This window comes from Poecilia reticulata, linkage group LG22 (assembly GCF_000633615.1).
Source record: "Poecilia reticulata strain Guanapo linkage group LG22, Guppy_female_1.0+MT, whole genome shotgun sequence".
NCBI classification, from domain to species: Eukaryota; Metazoa; Chordata; class Actinopteri; order Cyprinodontiformes; family Poeciliidae; genus Poecilia; species Poecilia reticulata.
In genome coordinates, this window is record NC_024352.1 from 6,292,584 (window position 1) to 6,308,528 (window position 15,945).

At 40.3% G+C, this 15,945-nt stretch overlaps 1 protein-coding gene across 3 annotated transcripts in view; it reads right to left on the minus strand.

Moving 5' to 3' along the window:
* Positions 1-15,528, minus strand: part of keap1a (kelch-like ECH-associated protein 1a) — a 20,158-nt gene extending 4,630 nt beyond the window's left edge. Inside the window, exons 1-9 of one of the 3 annotated variants that reach the window (XM_008399298.2) lie at positions 15,380-15,528; positions 6,552-7,339; positions 4,942-5,141; positions 4,683-4,839; positions 3,308-3,400; positions 3,000-3,146; positions 2,761-2,867; positions 1,120-1,249; positions 746-942 (exon numbers count right to left, since the gene is read on the minus strand). In XM_008399298.2, the coding sequence (XP_008397520.1) occupies positions 746-942; positions 1,120-1,249; positions 2,761-2,867; positions 3,000-3,146; positions 3,308-3,400; positions 4,683-4,839; positions 4,942-5,141; positions 6,552-6,764 (1,244 nt within the window). In that variant the 5' untranslated portion in view covers positions 6,765-7,339; positions 15,380-15,528. Of the gene's footprint in view, positions 1-745; positions 943-1,119; positions 1,250-2,760; positions 2,868-2,999; positions 3,147-3,307; positions 3,401-4,682; positions 4,840-4,941; positions 5,142-6,551; positions 7,340-12,434; positions 12,841-15,379 lie in introns of those variants that run through there. The other 2 variants (XM_008399297.2, XM_017302381.1) reach the window with 2 other exon arrangements.
* Positions 15,529-15,945: the final 417 nt, after the last annotated feature.

Below are 15,945 nucleotides of genomic sequence, written 5' to 3' on the forward strand. Positions count from 1 at the left end.
TATATATATAATACAGAAAAAAGGAAACAGCTTGGTTTACAGTTTTTTTGTGTCATGCATTTTGTTCTTTGATTTGGAGTTACAAATCGATCTGCGCTACAGTCACCTTGACCAGGTGTCCTTGGGAACGGCATCAGCGTTAAACCTTTGACCAGCTAATCCGTCCTCTGCACTCGTGGTATTTTATCAGCAGCAGAATATGCACGCAGTGACGTTATCTCCTCATCTCAGTTTAGCCGTATTAACGCCGAGGCATTAGACTGTTCCGTGAATTTCTTGCCTTGTTTTTTTCAATAACATAATTCTTATGAATGCTTATAACATTTATTCTTTACATCATGTTTTGAAAGCATTCATGAAATTCATCATCTCCTCATGAGGCCGGTGCAGATGAGTGCTAATGAATTCTCCTCTTAGAAATCCATTGTTTTTTGTAAAAGGGCTGAAAAAAGAAAGAAAACCATTTCTTGGTAACAGAATGACGTCGACGCAGCTACTTCAGGCAGCAAGGAGATGCAAAGCATTCCCATCAAGATTGACATTCCAGAAAGGTTTGCCCCAACATGTTTTGTCTGATTTGGCTACGAGCAGTAATCTGCTTAACCACTTCTGCAGGTTTCACTGAGAAACACCCAAAGGGAGGCTCAGCGCGATTTAAAAGTAAACTCTCATCACCATTCATCCTTTCGCTTATGTTGAATTATTTCTGGAGGGCCTGTACAGATCAATGCACACAGAGTCTCACCTCTCCACCGTGTTGTGATGCACGGAGCCCTGGGAGCCGCCCACGGCGTAGATGCAGCCGTCCACCACAGCCACGCCGACCCGGTTCCTGGGGATGTTGAGGGAGGCTCGCTGGCTCCACTGGTTGGTCATCGGGTTGTAGCAGCACAGAGAGCTGGAGTCCGAGTTAGTCTGCAGTGACAGGTTCCTGCCTCCCACCTGGATATTACAAAAACAAAGAAAAAGAAAAAAATCACATGAAAATTGTCTCATTTCAAGTAAAAAAAAAAAAACAAACATTATCCATTCTTTTATAAATTGATTCTTTTGATCAATTTATAAAGGAAAAATATTATTTATTGATTCAAACTCGACAGTGTAAGCGATTAGACCTACGGCGTAGATGAGTCCAAACAGAGTGCAGGCTCCCAGCCCACTGCATGGAGTTCCCATGTCGGCCAGCTTCATCCAGATGTTCCTCCTGGGATCGTACGCCTGCATGGTGGTCAGGGAATGCTGCCGGTATCTGAAGAGAGAAAAGACATAAAGGGTGAGTAAGTTCTCAGAGAAATGTCCAGAGTGACACAAAACTATTTTTATTCATGCATTAGCATGATTAGCATGGTAATGGTGGCAGCATATTGGAGAAGCTCTGTTATGTATTTTTTTTTTTACTATTTTGTTCTTTTTTTACTTTCGGACGGTTGTTTTGATGCGTAACTGTGGCAACAAGGTGCGGATTTTACAACTGGGAGCAGCTGATTAGCATCTCAAAAGCCTGAACTACAACACCAAATCCCACAGGAGTCGGTTCAAACCGTCTCTTTAATCAATCGCAACAGGAATGGATAGGAACGGCTTTCTAACCATCCATCACACAACAGCAGCGTCTTCAGTCAGAGGCCTCTTTAGATACGGTGCAAGACAGACTGCTACCGGAAATAACGCATGCCCAAAGCGTCACCGTTCACGACGACTCTTTGAAGATACTTAAATGATATGAGTTTTGGCAACAATTTAATTTTTCCTTTGGCATAAATAAGGTATTTTAAATTGAACTGAAATGAATTCAGGATTTTAATCTTCTTCACTTCCTGCAGAAAAATTAGGTAGATTTCATAAAATAGACATACGGAGGTTCTGGGTTCGATTCCCGGCCCCGGTCTTTCTGCATGGAGTTTGCATGTTCTCCCTGTGCATGCGTGGGTTTTCTCCGGGTACTCCGGTTTCCTCCCACAGTCCAAAAACATGACTGTCAGGTTAATTGGCCTCTCCAAATTGTCCTTAGGTGTGAGTGTGTGTGCATGGTTGTGTGTCTCTGTGTTGCCCTGCGACAGACTGGCGACCTGTCCAGGGTGACCCCGCCTCTCGCCCGGAATGTTAGCTGGAGATAGGCACCAGCACGTCCCAACCCCACTAAGGGACAAGGGTGTAAAGAAAATGGATGGATGGACATACAGAGATGTTTATATCTATATGTGTAGATATCTACACATAGAATATCTAGATAGTCTTTGTTCGTACTATATGTGTTGACTTTAGGCATTAATTAATTGATTCCTAATATCAAGTTATTTTAATGTTTCAAACAGTTGTAGTTTCAAAAACCCTTCAGTTTTCATGAACCAATTGAAAATATTTTTTTTGGAAATGCATGTTAAGTTTACGTGGTGTTTATTTTATGTTTGGTTAAGTCTTAAGATAATCTTTTTCTAACGGTGATAGTTAATAATAGTCCAGCAGCCACAGGAATAATTGTTACTTTGTCAGATTCAAGCAGATGAATGTGATTTCATATGTAATGAAAGTCCTAAAAAAAAAAAAAAAAAACTTATTTATCAGCAACTGAATGGAAAACTGCTGACATTAGAAAAAGTTGGGAAGGAAGAATGCCTCCTCTTTGAGAAGCATGGCTGTGTTTCCTAAAATAATCCACTGGGTGGCAGTCTAAGCCTCTTTCTGGAGGCAAATATAATCCATTAGTATGAAACCAAAGAAAACAATCGAGCTGCTGTTGAGAATGTACAGAGATCATACCCTCCAGCCACATAGATGAGCTGGGTTCCACGAATGGGTGCAGGAGTAACTTTCATCAGCGTCATTTCCTGGAATATTTTAGACAGGAAGTCCTTGCAGGAATTGGCCTGGAGATAAACAAAATGAACAACAATTTAAAAAGCACGAGTAGTCTGAAACTGAACGAAGAACTAAACACTCGAATGCGCGGTTTCCAGCAGAACATATCTCTGGTTAGATTTCCGAGCTGTGGCTTTTACCTTGCTGAGGATGGGGCAGGACAGCAGCTGGTTCTTTAGAAACTTGGGAGGCAGCGCATAAATATGAACGGCGTTCAACAGCGCATGTAGGTACTGGGCTCTGCTCTCCATGTCCCACCTCACCCAGTCTGTGCACGCCTTATACACCTGTAAGGATGTTATTTTAACATGCAAATTATGGTGAAAAAGAAAAGTGTGAAAGCAATGTCGTTATTTAATTTAAAAAAATCTAGGAAGCAACATGCAGATCAGTGTGGAGGGGAGAAACTGAATAGATGCAACCATTTGTTTGTGGAGCTGCTACGTACCTCAGACTCACAGAGCACCTTCAGGCTGTCCTGACTGATGAGCTCCAGCAGCTGGCAGTGAGACAAACTGAAGAACTCGTCTACTTTGGTCACCTAGAGTTAGAAAAACCAAACCAGCTGCTTTAGAAAACGCTCACTTTGAGTATTTTTCATGTTGAACGATTTTGCTGCATTCCCAAATCTAAAAATGTCACACAGAGGGGAAAAAAACCGCAGCCTCAAAGAGTGAATCACCAACCTAAAGTATAACGCATGTGCCAAAGTTTTTGAGCTTTGGTAGTTTGTCCCTGATACCAATCAGTTGGGTTTCAGATATGACACAGTGCAGCTGAACTTTTTGCTGACTTATCAGATTGTGCAAGGTCAGCATGCTGTGTGACACATTTCACATTGCACAAGTGAAATGCAGCAACCAACGATTTAGCTGTTAGCTTCTTTGATAACCAGCATCTTGCTTTGAGGAGTCTCAATGGCGCTGGTTTATGAGTGGACGCCCCACACGGCTAGACTTCTAACACGCGTGGTGGACGATGCGAAGTCAGTGGAGAGCAGGGAAAAGAATGTGGAAATTTATCTGAAATTGACTGAGGATCTGGAAGCACAGCCAGGAAAAGTTCAAGGCTGAGTTACTTCAGGCAAAGGACACGTAATAGACTAAAATGAAAATGTAGATCATGTAAACGCTCCAACTATCCTGATCAAAGATCTTTTTTTTAAATGATCATCATCAAAGGTCTCCCACAAAAACTCCTGGTACATGTTGATGAGGCTACTGCTAGATTCAGATCCATTTTTGTGCCCAAAGTTCCGTAAAAAGCTCATTTTTACGAACGTGAGCATTTTTCAATTTTTTATAGTGACGTTAACGGAAAAAAAAACAAAAAAAAACATACTGGCTGGCTCTCGGTCCATCTTAGCAGTGTTCTCTGCTTTGTTCAGATATCTGTGTGATGTGATATCACTCGGCAGATCACAGTGTAGCAGAGCTGTGCAGAAAGCAACTGAAATACCGATCATTGCATTTGAAGACGTTCAAAGAAAAGTGCCAAGTTTCTGAAAAAGAGCACTTGTTTTGTTTCGTCAAACGTTTTCATGAGTGGAACTATCATAAAAACAACACGGTAGCACCAACCTGGCATGTTAGCAAACAACTCAGCATGAAATCATTGTAAGCAAGCTAGACTGTTTACCCAGTCAGTCAGATTTACTTTTAGAAGCAATATCTAAAATTGTCGATATTTACAGTGGTCTCCTTCTTTGTACAGCGTTTAAACCGAATTCACAGGACGTACAGCTGCTTTTCTTGGTATACGTTTCACCAGAGCGAAGCTTTCAGCAAACCGTACGAAGAGACTCAACGGTTTGAGCTCCTCACCTCACTGAAGTGCGAGTTGATGTACTTCCGGCACGTCTTGTGCAGCTCCGTACAGCCGATCTCCTCGGCAAAGCGGGAGATCCCGATGACGTTGGCCGGCTCCAGGTGCTTCGTGAGGAAATCGCAACACGCCTTGGCCACGTCCTCCATCTGGTATCTTCCCGGGGAGTAAGAGAAAAGCAAAGCGTGAGGAGAGAGTCAACCTTTCGGTTTCACCCCGTTTTCCCTCGAAGCCGCGCTGCCATTTAGGAGCGTTTACCTCATGGCGGCCAGAAGCAGATGCAGCACACATTTCTCTCCCACCGTGATGTGGGACGTGTAGGCGAAGTCGATGAGTCTTCCCACCACCTCGGGGCACACGTCGCGCAGGGTGACCTCCGAAGCGCTGCACTCCTTGAAGCCTCTGGTGAACATGGCCCTGAAGAAGGCGCTGCAGGAGGCCAGCACCACTTTGTGAACCTGAAAACACACCAGTAGTCATTGATAACAAAGTACTGCACAGGATGGTCAAGGCTGACGAATACAAGCTTATTTAGAAACGTAATACTCACAACAAATGGTAAAGAAAGCAGTATGTATGAGGGGAAACCTTAAAATGTTTCTTTCAGCGCAAATAACTTCTTGTGGATGCTTCAATTTTTTAAAAATAATCTTGAAAAAGTTCATTTTTACTTCATAATATATTGCCAAAAGCTTATGGACGAACCAATCTTTTTCCTTTTTTTGGCTTTTTTATTTCCTGATCACTTAATTGTGAACTTGTCATCTTCAACCTCAACTCCAAAATGAATATATTATTTGAATTTCCTTTGGACAGACACAGATCTTCAGGTATTTAGTGTAATACATATATTTAGGTCATTTTGGCAGGACATTTATAAAGAATCGGACGCAGACTGACAACCAGCTGTAGCAGAGATTTATCCCTCAGATTATCTTAAGGGGAACAAATCCTGTTAATAATTTATAACCAAGAAAGAAATTGAAATTAAACCAGGGTACAATAAAACCATAAATACATAAGGTTTAATAACATCCACTGTTTAACTCAGACGACGTTTTTATTGGAAGCATTTTGTCAACATTTAATATTAAAATACATGAAGTTCGCAAATGTTGTGACAACTCAGCCACTATGTCAAAAATAAGATTTTTTATTTATTTATTTTTGCATAATTACTCAACTTATAGCTACCTGGGATAGATAACTTGCTTTAAAAAAGCAGAATAAAATTATTAGTTTTTGACATAAAGAGTAAGGTGAAGGTGTGATTAAATGCAAACTATTAAAAAAAGAGCAAACAGTAAGTTAACGAAGAAGCTGTCAGTCATCAGGAGTTTGGAATAATGTATGTTTGACTAACATCTGTTTCCGTCTAAACTGGAATTCACACACATATTAAACTTTTCTATTTCTAATAAACGATTCTAATGGAGGCCATGAGCTCGAGTCACATAAACAACACCTAAAATAAATTTGATAATTGCAATGAGAAATATGCGAATTATTCAAAACCTCCTGGATGAACTACATTGTCTTGCAAGAATTAATCCTCCCTTTCACATGACAACTTATAGTGACGCACTACACAGATTCAGCAGGTCAAAGGGTAAAGCAAAGTCTGCAGGTTGCAAGCCATAAAATGTCAACGATTTAATTATTTTGTGCAAAAGTGGCCCAGTTAAAGTTCATCCCTCAATATAATTGAAAATCTTGATATGCAAAGCTGGTACAACCCCTAGTATGCCCCCAACACAGCAGGGACTCAGGTGTACTAAGTAACTACAAGAGCTGCACTCAAGAGTTCGACAATCTGAAAAACATATGAGAAAAGGTCAAAAGTGCTGTATATCTGGGATCGGCATTACCTTGAAGTCCATCGTCCGGTCCTTGTAAGTGACGTGCAACACCAGATCGCACAGCATCTCTTGCCGTCTAAACTCATCAATGGCCAAAAAGGACCTGGAGGCGTGGTTCTCGACAGTATAGTCAAGGTAGCCAGACCCGTGCATGGAGGGAACAACGATGGCCGAGAAATCAGAGTCGCACGTGGGACGTTTCTTCCTGATGGGGCAATGCATGCTAGAGTCGGTGAAAGAAACACTCCAGATTAAGGGTTTGTGTTTCGTGAGGATGCCAGAGTCATACAGTCTCTATCGGTTTAAATACTTCTTATGTCACTGGCGTCAGGCGTTGAACAGGAGCACGCTTCCTCACGCGCTCCATCTCACAAAGAACCTTTACACAAAAATCTATTCAGTCAAGTTTGGATTTCCCGAGAGACGTGGGATGTAAACAGTATGACGTTCGTTTCCATTAGTAACCACAGCGAAGCCCCAAAACCCAGTCCGAGCAGCTCAGAGGAAATCCCAGCAACTCCAGGTCATGTCTCTTAGGCAAACCATGTTGAACCCCACAACGTGTCCTTATCCAGACATCTCATCTCCATCGTGGCTGACAGCGTGTGTGTGTTCAGACTGCTCTTGAATCAAACCATGACAATCAGACTCTTCCTGGTCTGGATTTCACAGGTTTCAGGGACACGTCGGTGATCCATTATGACGTTACCGGCTGTTCCAGACGAGATTCGGTTCTGCTTTGAAGAGCACATTCAGAGGAGGCTTTGGCCTGTAAACCACTCTTTAGGATGCTCAGCCTGTAAGAGAAGAAGAGTGAGAACAGAGATGCTGTTAACTGAATGAGTAACCGGCCAGGAGATTCAGATCTCTTAAGAATGTACTTTTGTAACGCGGTTGAAGTTTCACTTCCTTTTAGCTGAAACCATAAAGCTGCTGTCGTATGCTCCACCTTTCACCTCATTAAAAAGGTCATTTTCTATTGAAATTCTTACATTTTCTTTCATAAGTTATAGTAAATTATTATTTTTTTTTTTACTTTTTTGATCACATGTGAATAAATGCCAAGCAAAAGCAAACAAAAAAATATTAATGACTATTATACTGATGATTATCTATTTGAACTTATACTTTTATTTATTTACAGTGCAACAGTAGCACACAAACAAGAGTCTCACATTCAAAAATGGCTTCAAGTGCTATAAAAGCGTCACAGAAAGTATGACACATTAGGCTGTGACCTGAAACTAAGTGAGGCGTGATCAAAATTCTCACTTTTGCTTTTGTCACGCTCGACTTTGGATCGGGGTGTGATTGGGCCTGACTCAACAACCTTGTTAAATCTTGGCCGCTTTAAAAAAAAACCTCGATACAGTGACAATTTAAAAAAAAATAAAAAAATACCGTTCCTACAGTTTAATATTATTTTATTTAGATCCTACACTGATGCATGTTTTTGTGGCGTTTTCAAGTACCCTCCCACAGCTGGAGGTGACGTTTGTTGTTTTGACTGGCTTGAATTACGTAATTTAGAAGAGTTATGTGTTCGCAGGTATTTAAAAGTCATTTTATAATGTTATAAAATGACATTGCATAATACAACAATGCTATAATTTTTGATAACCATTGAAAGGTAATCCAATCTATTCTAATCTTCTTTTACAATAATTATTGCAACCATAATGATTAGTTTCTCTGCTTGATTAGATTGACACTATATGAGTATGTAAGGTTTGCTTGTCCGTCGGTAAGGCGCTAACAGAGTGCGAGTCACGGAGGATTGACTCCTGAACTTTCGCTACACAGTAGCTCGCTGATAAACACAAAAAGTGCACAATCATTGGAGGTGAAGGGGGGGAAAAAAAGTAAATGAATGCAGCAAGAGGTCACGCTGTTGTTACTAAATTCTTTTCTCAGAATGTAAAAAAGGCTCTAGGAAAAATGAAGCGAAACCATTCCGGGAAAAGCAAGCAGGTGTTCTCATCCAGCTCATCTCTGAGCTGACTGGACCAGTTTGACTTGAATATTAAACATGTCAGTGTCAATAAAGCATTAGTGCACACAAGTCGATTGTCTCGTCCTGAAAGTTGAGAGCTGTGCGTTGAAACTTGTTTTCAAAACATCTGCAACTGAAAACATCTTACCAATGATGTTATCAGGCGTTATTACCGGATCGTGAAGCTGGGAATCAGTCCCGAATGAGGGAGCTTCCGGTAGTTTCTTTAGGCTGAGCGTAGCCGCAAAACAAAAAAAAAAAAAAAAAAAAAAAGCCCCAAGTCCAGGAGGGGGAGAGAGGGACTTGATTTTTTTTTTCTTTCCAACTTGCTCCTCCATTCCGACAGGCTGGTTTTGAGGTTCTCCTTTTTGTCCTTTGGCACTCCTTCCTGCTCTTTGCATGGCTTGGTAGAGCGTCAAAAAAAAAAAAAAAAAAAAAAAAAAATGGTGCCAAGAAAATATCCCCTATTCAATTACAAGGTTTTCCCCCAGACAACTTGCTAAGCCTGGTGGTTGAGGCGCTAGGCAGTCATTCATCCAGCGACCCGTCGTCTTTTTGAGTTAAAAAATGTCTAAAGTTGACAGGAAATTTGAAAATATCACTTGATAATCATGTGTTATTAAAAGATTGTAAGAATAACACCTAAACACCAACTATAAGGTCTTAAAAAAATGCAAACATTTAAAAAGAAATCTTTTAAAAAATAAGCAATGCTTAGCCTGGTGGCCCGCCAGGCTTATAATACGCTGCAGTAAACCCTGCATTATAGCACCACCAGACTGAATGAGTCTATGCTTGCATTCTGTTTGGACCAAATTCCACTTCTGTACACTTTGCGCTGTTATCACCTCCCACCACTCTGCACACGGCTCTGAGAGAAAATCCCAGCAAATCAGCAGCTTCTGAAAAACTCTGCAAAACCCATCTGACAACAAGCAACAAGACACATTCAAAGACCTTTAGATCTACCTTCTGATGCTTTGTTTGTGTTAATTCAGTAACACCTAAATGCCAAAATGAATTAGGTTACTGCCACGTGATTGGCTGCTGGAGTTGCTATTTGGCTTACCAAGGAACTGAAAAGTTGTTCCTAAAAAAGTGGCTAGTGAGTACATATTATTATACTTCTTCAAAAATATTGGCATATGACAAGGATAATTTTAATTACTATATATCTGAATTAAAAAAAAGTATTAAAAAAAGTAAATAAAATATAGATTTTCTTAAAATTAAACATAATGAAACTAATTCCTTCATTTTTCAATCTATAAACTAATCAACACTCTGCTACACCTCAGATAAAGGTTAGGAACATATGCTGTGATGCATAAACGATGATAATCTTCAAAACTAAACAAAACAAAAAACATGCAGCACATTTTTTAGTATGATGGGGAAACCGGGCAGCTGTATCGAGCCGGAAAGCTGACCAGCGCCTCTCTGAGGTAAAAAGAGACGCGCTTTTGCTGCTCGAAACAGGAAAAAAATATTAAACGTTACATTTGACAGGAGGAAAAAAAACAACCTTCTGTTACTAACAAATTGGTGCATACCTTTGAGTAATACTTTACATATGAACAGATTTCCAAACGTAGTGAATGTTTCACTGAGCAAAGCCAAAGGTGGTTCAGATAGAAGGAAAGCACTTGCATAATCAATTTTGTGTAACCTCCAACTTTCACTTGAGCTTTTTGTAGGTCATATGAATGAGCATGCATACACATATACTGCAGCTGGGTGAACCTAGTTTTCCATCAGTGTCCCAGTCCCTGGTTGCCTGCTTTGCTTAGGTTGCAAAACGTGCAGAGGTTAGAACATTACAACGTCATTATGACCAACTCAGTGGTTTCAGGACCAGATGTGCAAAGAGCTTTCCCAGTTAGCTGATTAGAATGATGCAACGCATTAAAAATGCACTTGCAATTAGTGGAGGAACAGAGTAGCAGTGAAAAAGTGGGACGAAAACAGATTAAAACCCGATTCAAAACAAAGACTGACCAACACCCTTTGACTTTAATCACCGTTTCTCCGGCGAGTCTGCCCAGGACAGAATTCAACACGTAGCGTTGGCAGCTCAGAGGAGAGGAGTTAACCATTTACAGACTGGTTGTGCTGGCAGGCTGCACACAGCACCGAGCAGAACAGCAATCAGCTGACTCCAACCTGTGCTGTAAGCTTTGAGCTGAAGTTGCTGCAGCACATGGAACGTGACAAGCAGCAGGTCTTTGAATAAGGAAGCTCCTGAAGCAAAACCCCCGCTCCCAAGATGCATTTAGAAACTTGCAGTGACTTGACATTTTCCCAGTTGGTTATTTGCATACCTTCTTTTCAGAAGAAACAATGTTAATCTCTTGTATTATTTCAGCCCTGAGGCTTTTCAGTCCTGCTCCTGCCCAAGATACTTTCAGGCCACTGACATATCTAATTTTACTGCAAAGAATGCCTCAGCTTCAAATATTTTCATCTTGAATAGTTGTGTAGACTTGTGGATGATTTTAAATAACCTCCAAAAAATAACTTTTGAGCCTTTATGTATTTTAGAAGAGAAAGAGTCCCATCAAATGACCATTTAAAAATGTGGAAAACTTTTTTGAAGTCAGCAATTAGGTTAAAGTCGCTTCTTAGCTGAGGAAAATGCTCTGCTACAGGACATATGGAAGACCTGACATGCATAAATTTCTGCGTAGAAAAATAATAATAATAAAAAAAATAGAAATATATATATATAAATATATAAATCCTAAACTATATATTTTTTTTCACTGTAGCATAAACTTTACTTGGAAAATTTTGAAAACTCAAACCTTTAATTTCAATAAATTTATTCAGTGGGGGGAAAAATATCCCTTATAAAGAGATTAAAAAATAAATAAATAAAAATAAGTGGTGACAAAATTACTAATACTCTTCACAATCTTTTCAGAAATAACTACATAAACCCTTTTTTTCAATTTATACATTCATAAATGTTCTAAGTTAATCTGATATTTAAGGTATCCAATCAGTAATCAATTAGGCCCATTTCTTTCAGTGAATAATTACCAACCAGGCTGGATGAGGAGTAATATTCATCCTGTCATCCTCCAGTGAACAGGATGATGAGGAAGATAAGAAAAAATTATCTTGAAACCTCTTATCTACAGATCTGCAGCAAAGAGTGGCATGTTGAGGTTAACCCGTCTCCATAGAAACCGTTAGACGCTGCCTACGTCCCAACTTGATAGGTTTGCAAATAAAAATACATATAAACAAATACATATAAACATGGGATTTCTGCTACACTAAATATAGGTGCTCAAACTAAAGATTGGATTTGACTTTTTTATATAATTATATGTCTATTTCTGCAAAATAAGATGATTTTATTTTAAGGGCTTTCACACATTTCCACTAGGGGTGCCGTTAAGTGAACCAAGAAGTCTAAGCAGAGAAAATGAGCATGCTAGTAGTTACACTGACTACACATTAAACCTGAACGATATCAATTCAAAACTGATGGAAAGCACAGGTTACAATTAGTGAGCGTGTGTGTGTGTGTGTGTGTGTGTGGGGGGGGGGGGTGTAGCATAAATAATAATGGAGCATTTGTTATATTATTTTAAAATTAAACAATAATATTAATCTAATCATTCATTTATCGGGATATTTGGAGCCACTTATCTCACTGCAAAGATCGTCAACAAACCGGAGTGAGTAAGTTTCAATTTCTTTTTAGGACTCTACGCCCGTTCAGGAAAAAAAAAAAAAAAACCTATAAACTAATAGGATTTTAAATGTGGGATAAGAGTTGCCATGAGTCGTATCACGAGTGCTAACACCCGAACTGTCGTAATTTAACACTGATTTCTGGTTTTCTCCCGAGCGTCAACGCGGCGTGTGAAGCAGCTGTAGTAACTCACCAGCTGTCAAACTCCCCGGGTCACAACAACAAAACGCGGCGGTCCGCATTCACACCGAAGCAGGGTTCGGGTGGCTGTCCGAGCGAAGGACGAGCTCTCCTGTGGCAGGCAGGTTGCTGCTTTCTGTCCCCTTTTCTCTCTCTTAGAGGAAACTGTCCGTCCCATGCTACGTCAAAAAAGCAGAACTGTGCTCGGTTCAAAGTGCAGCAGCAGCCGTAGTTTCAGAGGGCATGCCGTTCGACGGGATGCGTTAGAGGGCGGGAGGAAATTTCTACACCTCCATGACTCTGCAACTTTTCACAACGAGAGGCCAGCCAGCAGTAGGTAAACAGACCGGAGCAGCATTCCTCAAACTGAAACTGAACTGCGCACACTGAAGACTTGGCCATTAGTAGCAGCTACACGACTGGCAAAAGCAGATCATGCAACGGGAGGGGAAAACCCCCTTGTCCATGTTACACTCATTTTCAACGTTTTATCGAGCAGGAAATTCAAAACAGAATCCCAGACGAGACTGAAAGGCAAGCTTTGGATAGGACTGTTTGAGATACTCATTTTCCTCCAGTGACTCATCATGACTCACTTTTGTAGACAAGGAAACCTTTTCAAAACATAAAATGCAACAAACCATTAAGATGAATAAGTAAAGACATTGCAATACCCACGTAAGTTTAGTATAAACACACTATGTTGCTTCTCACTAATATGGTCCAGTAAACTGCAGTAAAATTTGTTGTAACATGATAAAAGTGTAATAGTTAAATAGGCGTGAATGATTTTGCAAAACCTTCGTATTTGTGTATAGCCTGGTCTTTGCCTTCCTGTGCAATTCTGCACAGAAAAAAAACAACTCGCTTTAAGCACAGTGAGCTTTCTCCACTTGACTCTGATTGTCTCCGGTCGATTGGGCCAATCAGTGAACAGAAGGAGAAGTTGCCAACGATGACGTCGACTTTCTGCGCCGTTTTAGAATCGTGCTCTGCCTGTAGTTTTAGCGATGGAGTAAACCGTTGGCAACGCTTCCAAATATTGAATTAACATTTAAAGTCACCTTGTCGAGAGCCCAGACCTTCTGTCTGAAGCAAGCGGTGCTGTTTTTTTTTTTTTTTTATCAAGCCAGTTTGTGTACTGACTTAAGCAGCATACATACACTTTAAAGCTTTACTTTACTATAAAATTATAACTCATTCCTATCTTTTTGTCTGAACCATTTCATCCTGTGCAAACCACCACGACACTGAAGTAAACAGAGAACAGAGCAAACAAATTAATTGGAAAAACAGGAATAGCTGATGGCAATAAATCAAGCTTAACAAGTTAAAACACAGCTTCCTGTGTAATTGTAGTTTTTTTTTATTTATGATGGATTTAATCAATGATCTAAGGGGACATAACAAACTTTGAAGTGCCAGTGAAACTTGCCAGGGCAAGTCTAAATTGTTTGGCTGTACATTCAGACACCTAGCTTCAAACAAACCCGACTTGCAAGATGCAAAGTACAGACCTGGCCTGAGCAGTTACTTTGATATAGTGCATAAAGGAGTTTGCAAAAAAGGCTCAAGAAAAAAAACCAAACAAAAAAGAAACTACTACCAGCTGTGAACATATTTTGTTTGCCGTCAATACATCCACATCACTGGGATGGAGCATTTAAGCGCCAGTGAAGATGTGAAGATGTCAGATGAGCTGACTGCATATTTCTGTGTTTAAATTCGACTGCGTTTTTTGTAGAGTGCCTTGACATTATATTCGTTGTAACACCGTGCTACACAAATAGACTGAAATGAACTAAAATTTTAAAAAAGGCTTCTACTGCAGAAGACTTGTACTGCAGCTGCTAACCAGCTCCTTCTTGTTTGTCTTGAACACAGAAACACACTTAACACTCGTCGCTCTCCCTCCTGCCTATTCTCATCTTTCCCTCGGCACAATGGGTGCAAGACAGAGTTTCCTCAGAATGCCTCGCCTATTTTGTGAAGCATTTGTTTTAATGTTTAACAGTCATGTGTTTTGTCCATGCAATGTGATTTTAACACAATTTAGACCATTTATTGATTTGAGGCAACTGTGGCTCTTTGGGTAGAGTCGTCGTCTTGTGATCGTGACGGTTGTAAGTTCGATTTCAGCTTCTTCGTGTGCCCCGGGGCACGAAACTTGACCCCAAGCCTACCGGACTGTGTATCAGTGGCTAAATGTGTGTGTGTGAATGGTCAAAATGATTGGGAAAATGTTAGATAAGTTCAGTAAATTTACAAATGCCTAATTTCAAACTGCATGAGCACGACTAAGCATTTTATTTGCTTAGTCGCGCAACTCTAGAAGCGGGTCTTGCTTCATGTTTCAGAATGGAAAAAAATAAACGGGTTCGATTGGATTTAGCTCCCGTGAACAATCATCAGATCAGAAAATATTTACTTCCCATGCAAGTATCAGGATGTTTTTAAAAGTCAAATTTATGCAATCCAGAGACAACCAAGGGAAAGTCTTAATCTAATGTTGTTGTTTTTTGCTGGCTCAGATAATTATCTCTAAATATAGTCCTCTTATAAAACACTCTTAAGCAGAAGTATCTGCCCTGCATATTAACCTGTGGTAATAATTTCTGATTTCCAGTAAAACTAGTATAAAATGGTAATCAGCTGAGATGCACAGCATTTATTACGCTAAAAATGAAACTGTTTTGAATTGACTGCAAAATAAAAATATCTCCACTTAATGTCAATACGGAGAAACATCTTTATCTGATGTTCCGTCCTGAAGAGAACGGTTCATATCGGGCTGAATTTAAATTTCACAAGTTGGTCTTTTCTCACAGCGGCTTGTCCTTTTAACAGCAGTTTGTGGAGTAATCAGCTGTTAAAAGCTGTTTGTTTCTAAGCGTTTCCAAACAAATGGAAACACACATACAAAGCACTCTATGGCATTATTACTCAGAACAAACTTACCAGCTAAATTGGTTTCACCTTTAACCAGGCCGGGGATCTTCCTCCTCGCTGCGCCACACCCTGTGAGTCAGGCAGGCAGACAGGAATAAAATCCTTTCCAGATAAGATACCAGGGTGAGTGGTAACTTATCTGTGCGTTGAGATATAAGGCTTTTCATCTTATCGTGTCCTCTTTAATGCAGCTTACAAGGCTGCGGGTTCCTACTGACCTGATCCTCCATTATCAGAGTTCGGTGTGTTCTTTGGGGTGTACCGGGACAGGCCTTCTCTTGTACATATATGCAAATATCCCATGTTGATTTAACTTGTGACAGCTCCCTGGGAGTTAACTCTGGTGTTTTTCTATAAATACCTCAGTGATGATCCACCTCTGACCAATCAGCCTGGCTACAGTCACCAAAGGTGCGGTGCAGGGAATGCATCTGTGTGCGCACACATTCCCAAATATCTTTGGTGCATATTTTTTTCTGGGTCTTGTCGACTCAAAACGGTCAGACTTCTTACTGACTTGGCAGGTTTCAGATTTATAGGGCCAGGACAGAACCTCTCAGCAAAATACAACACGT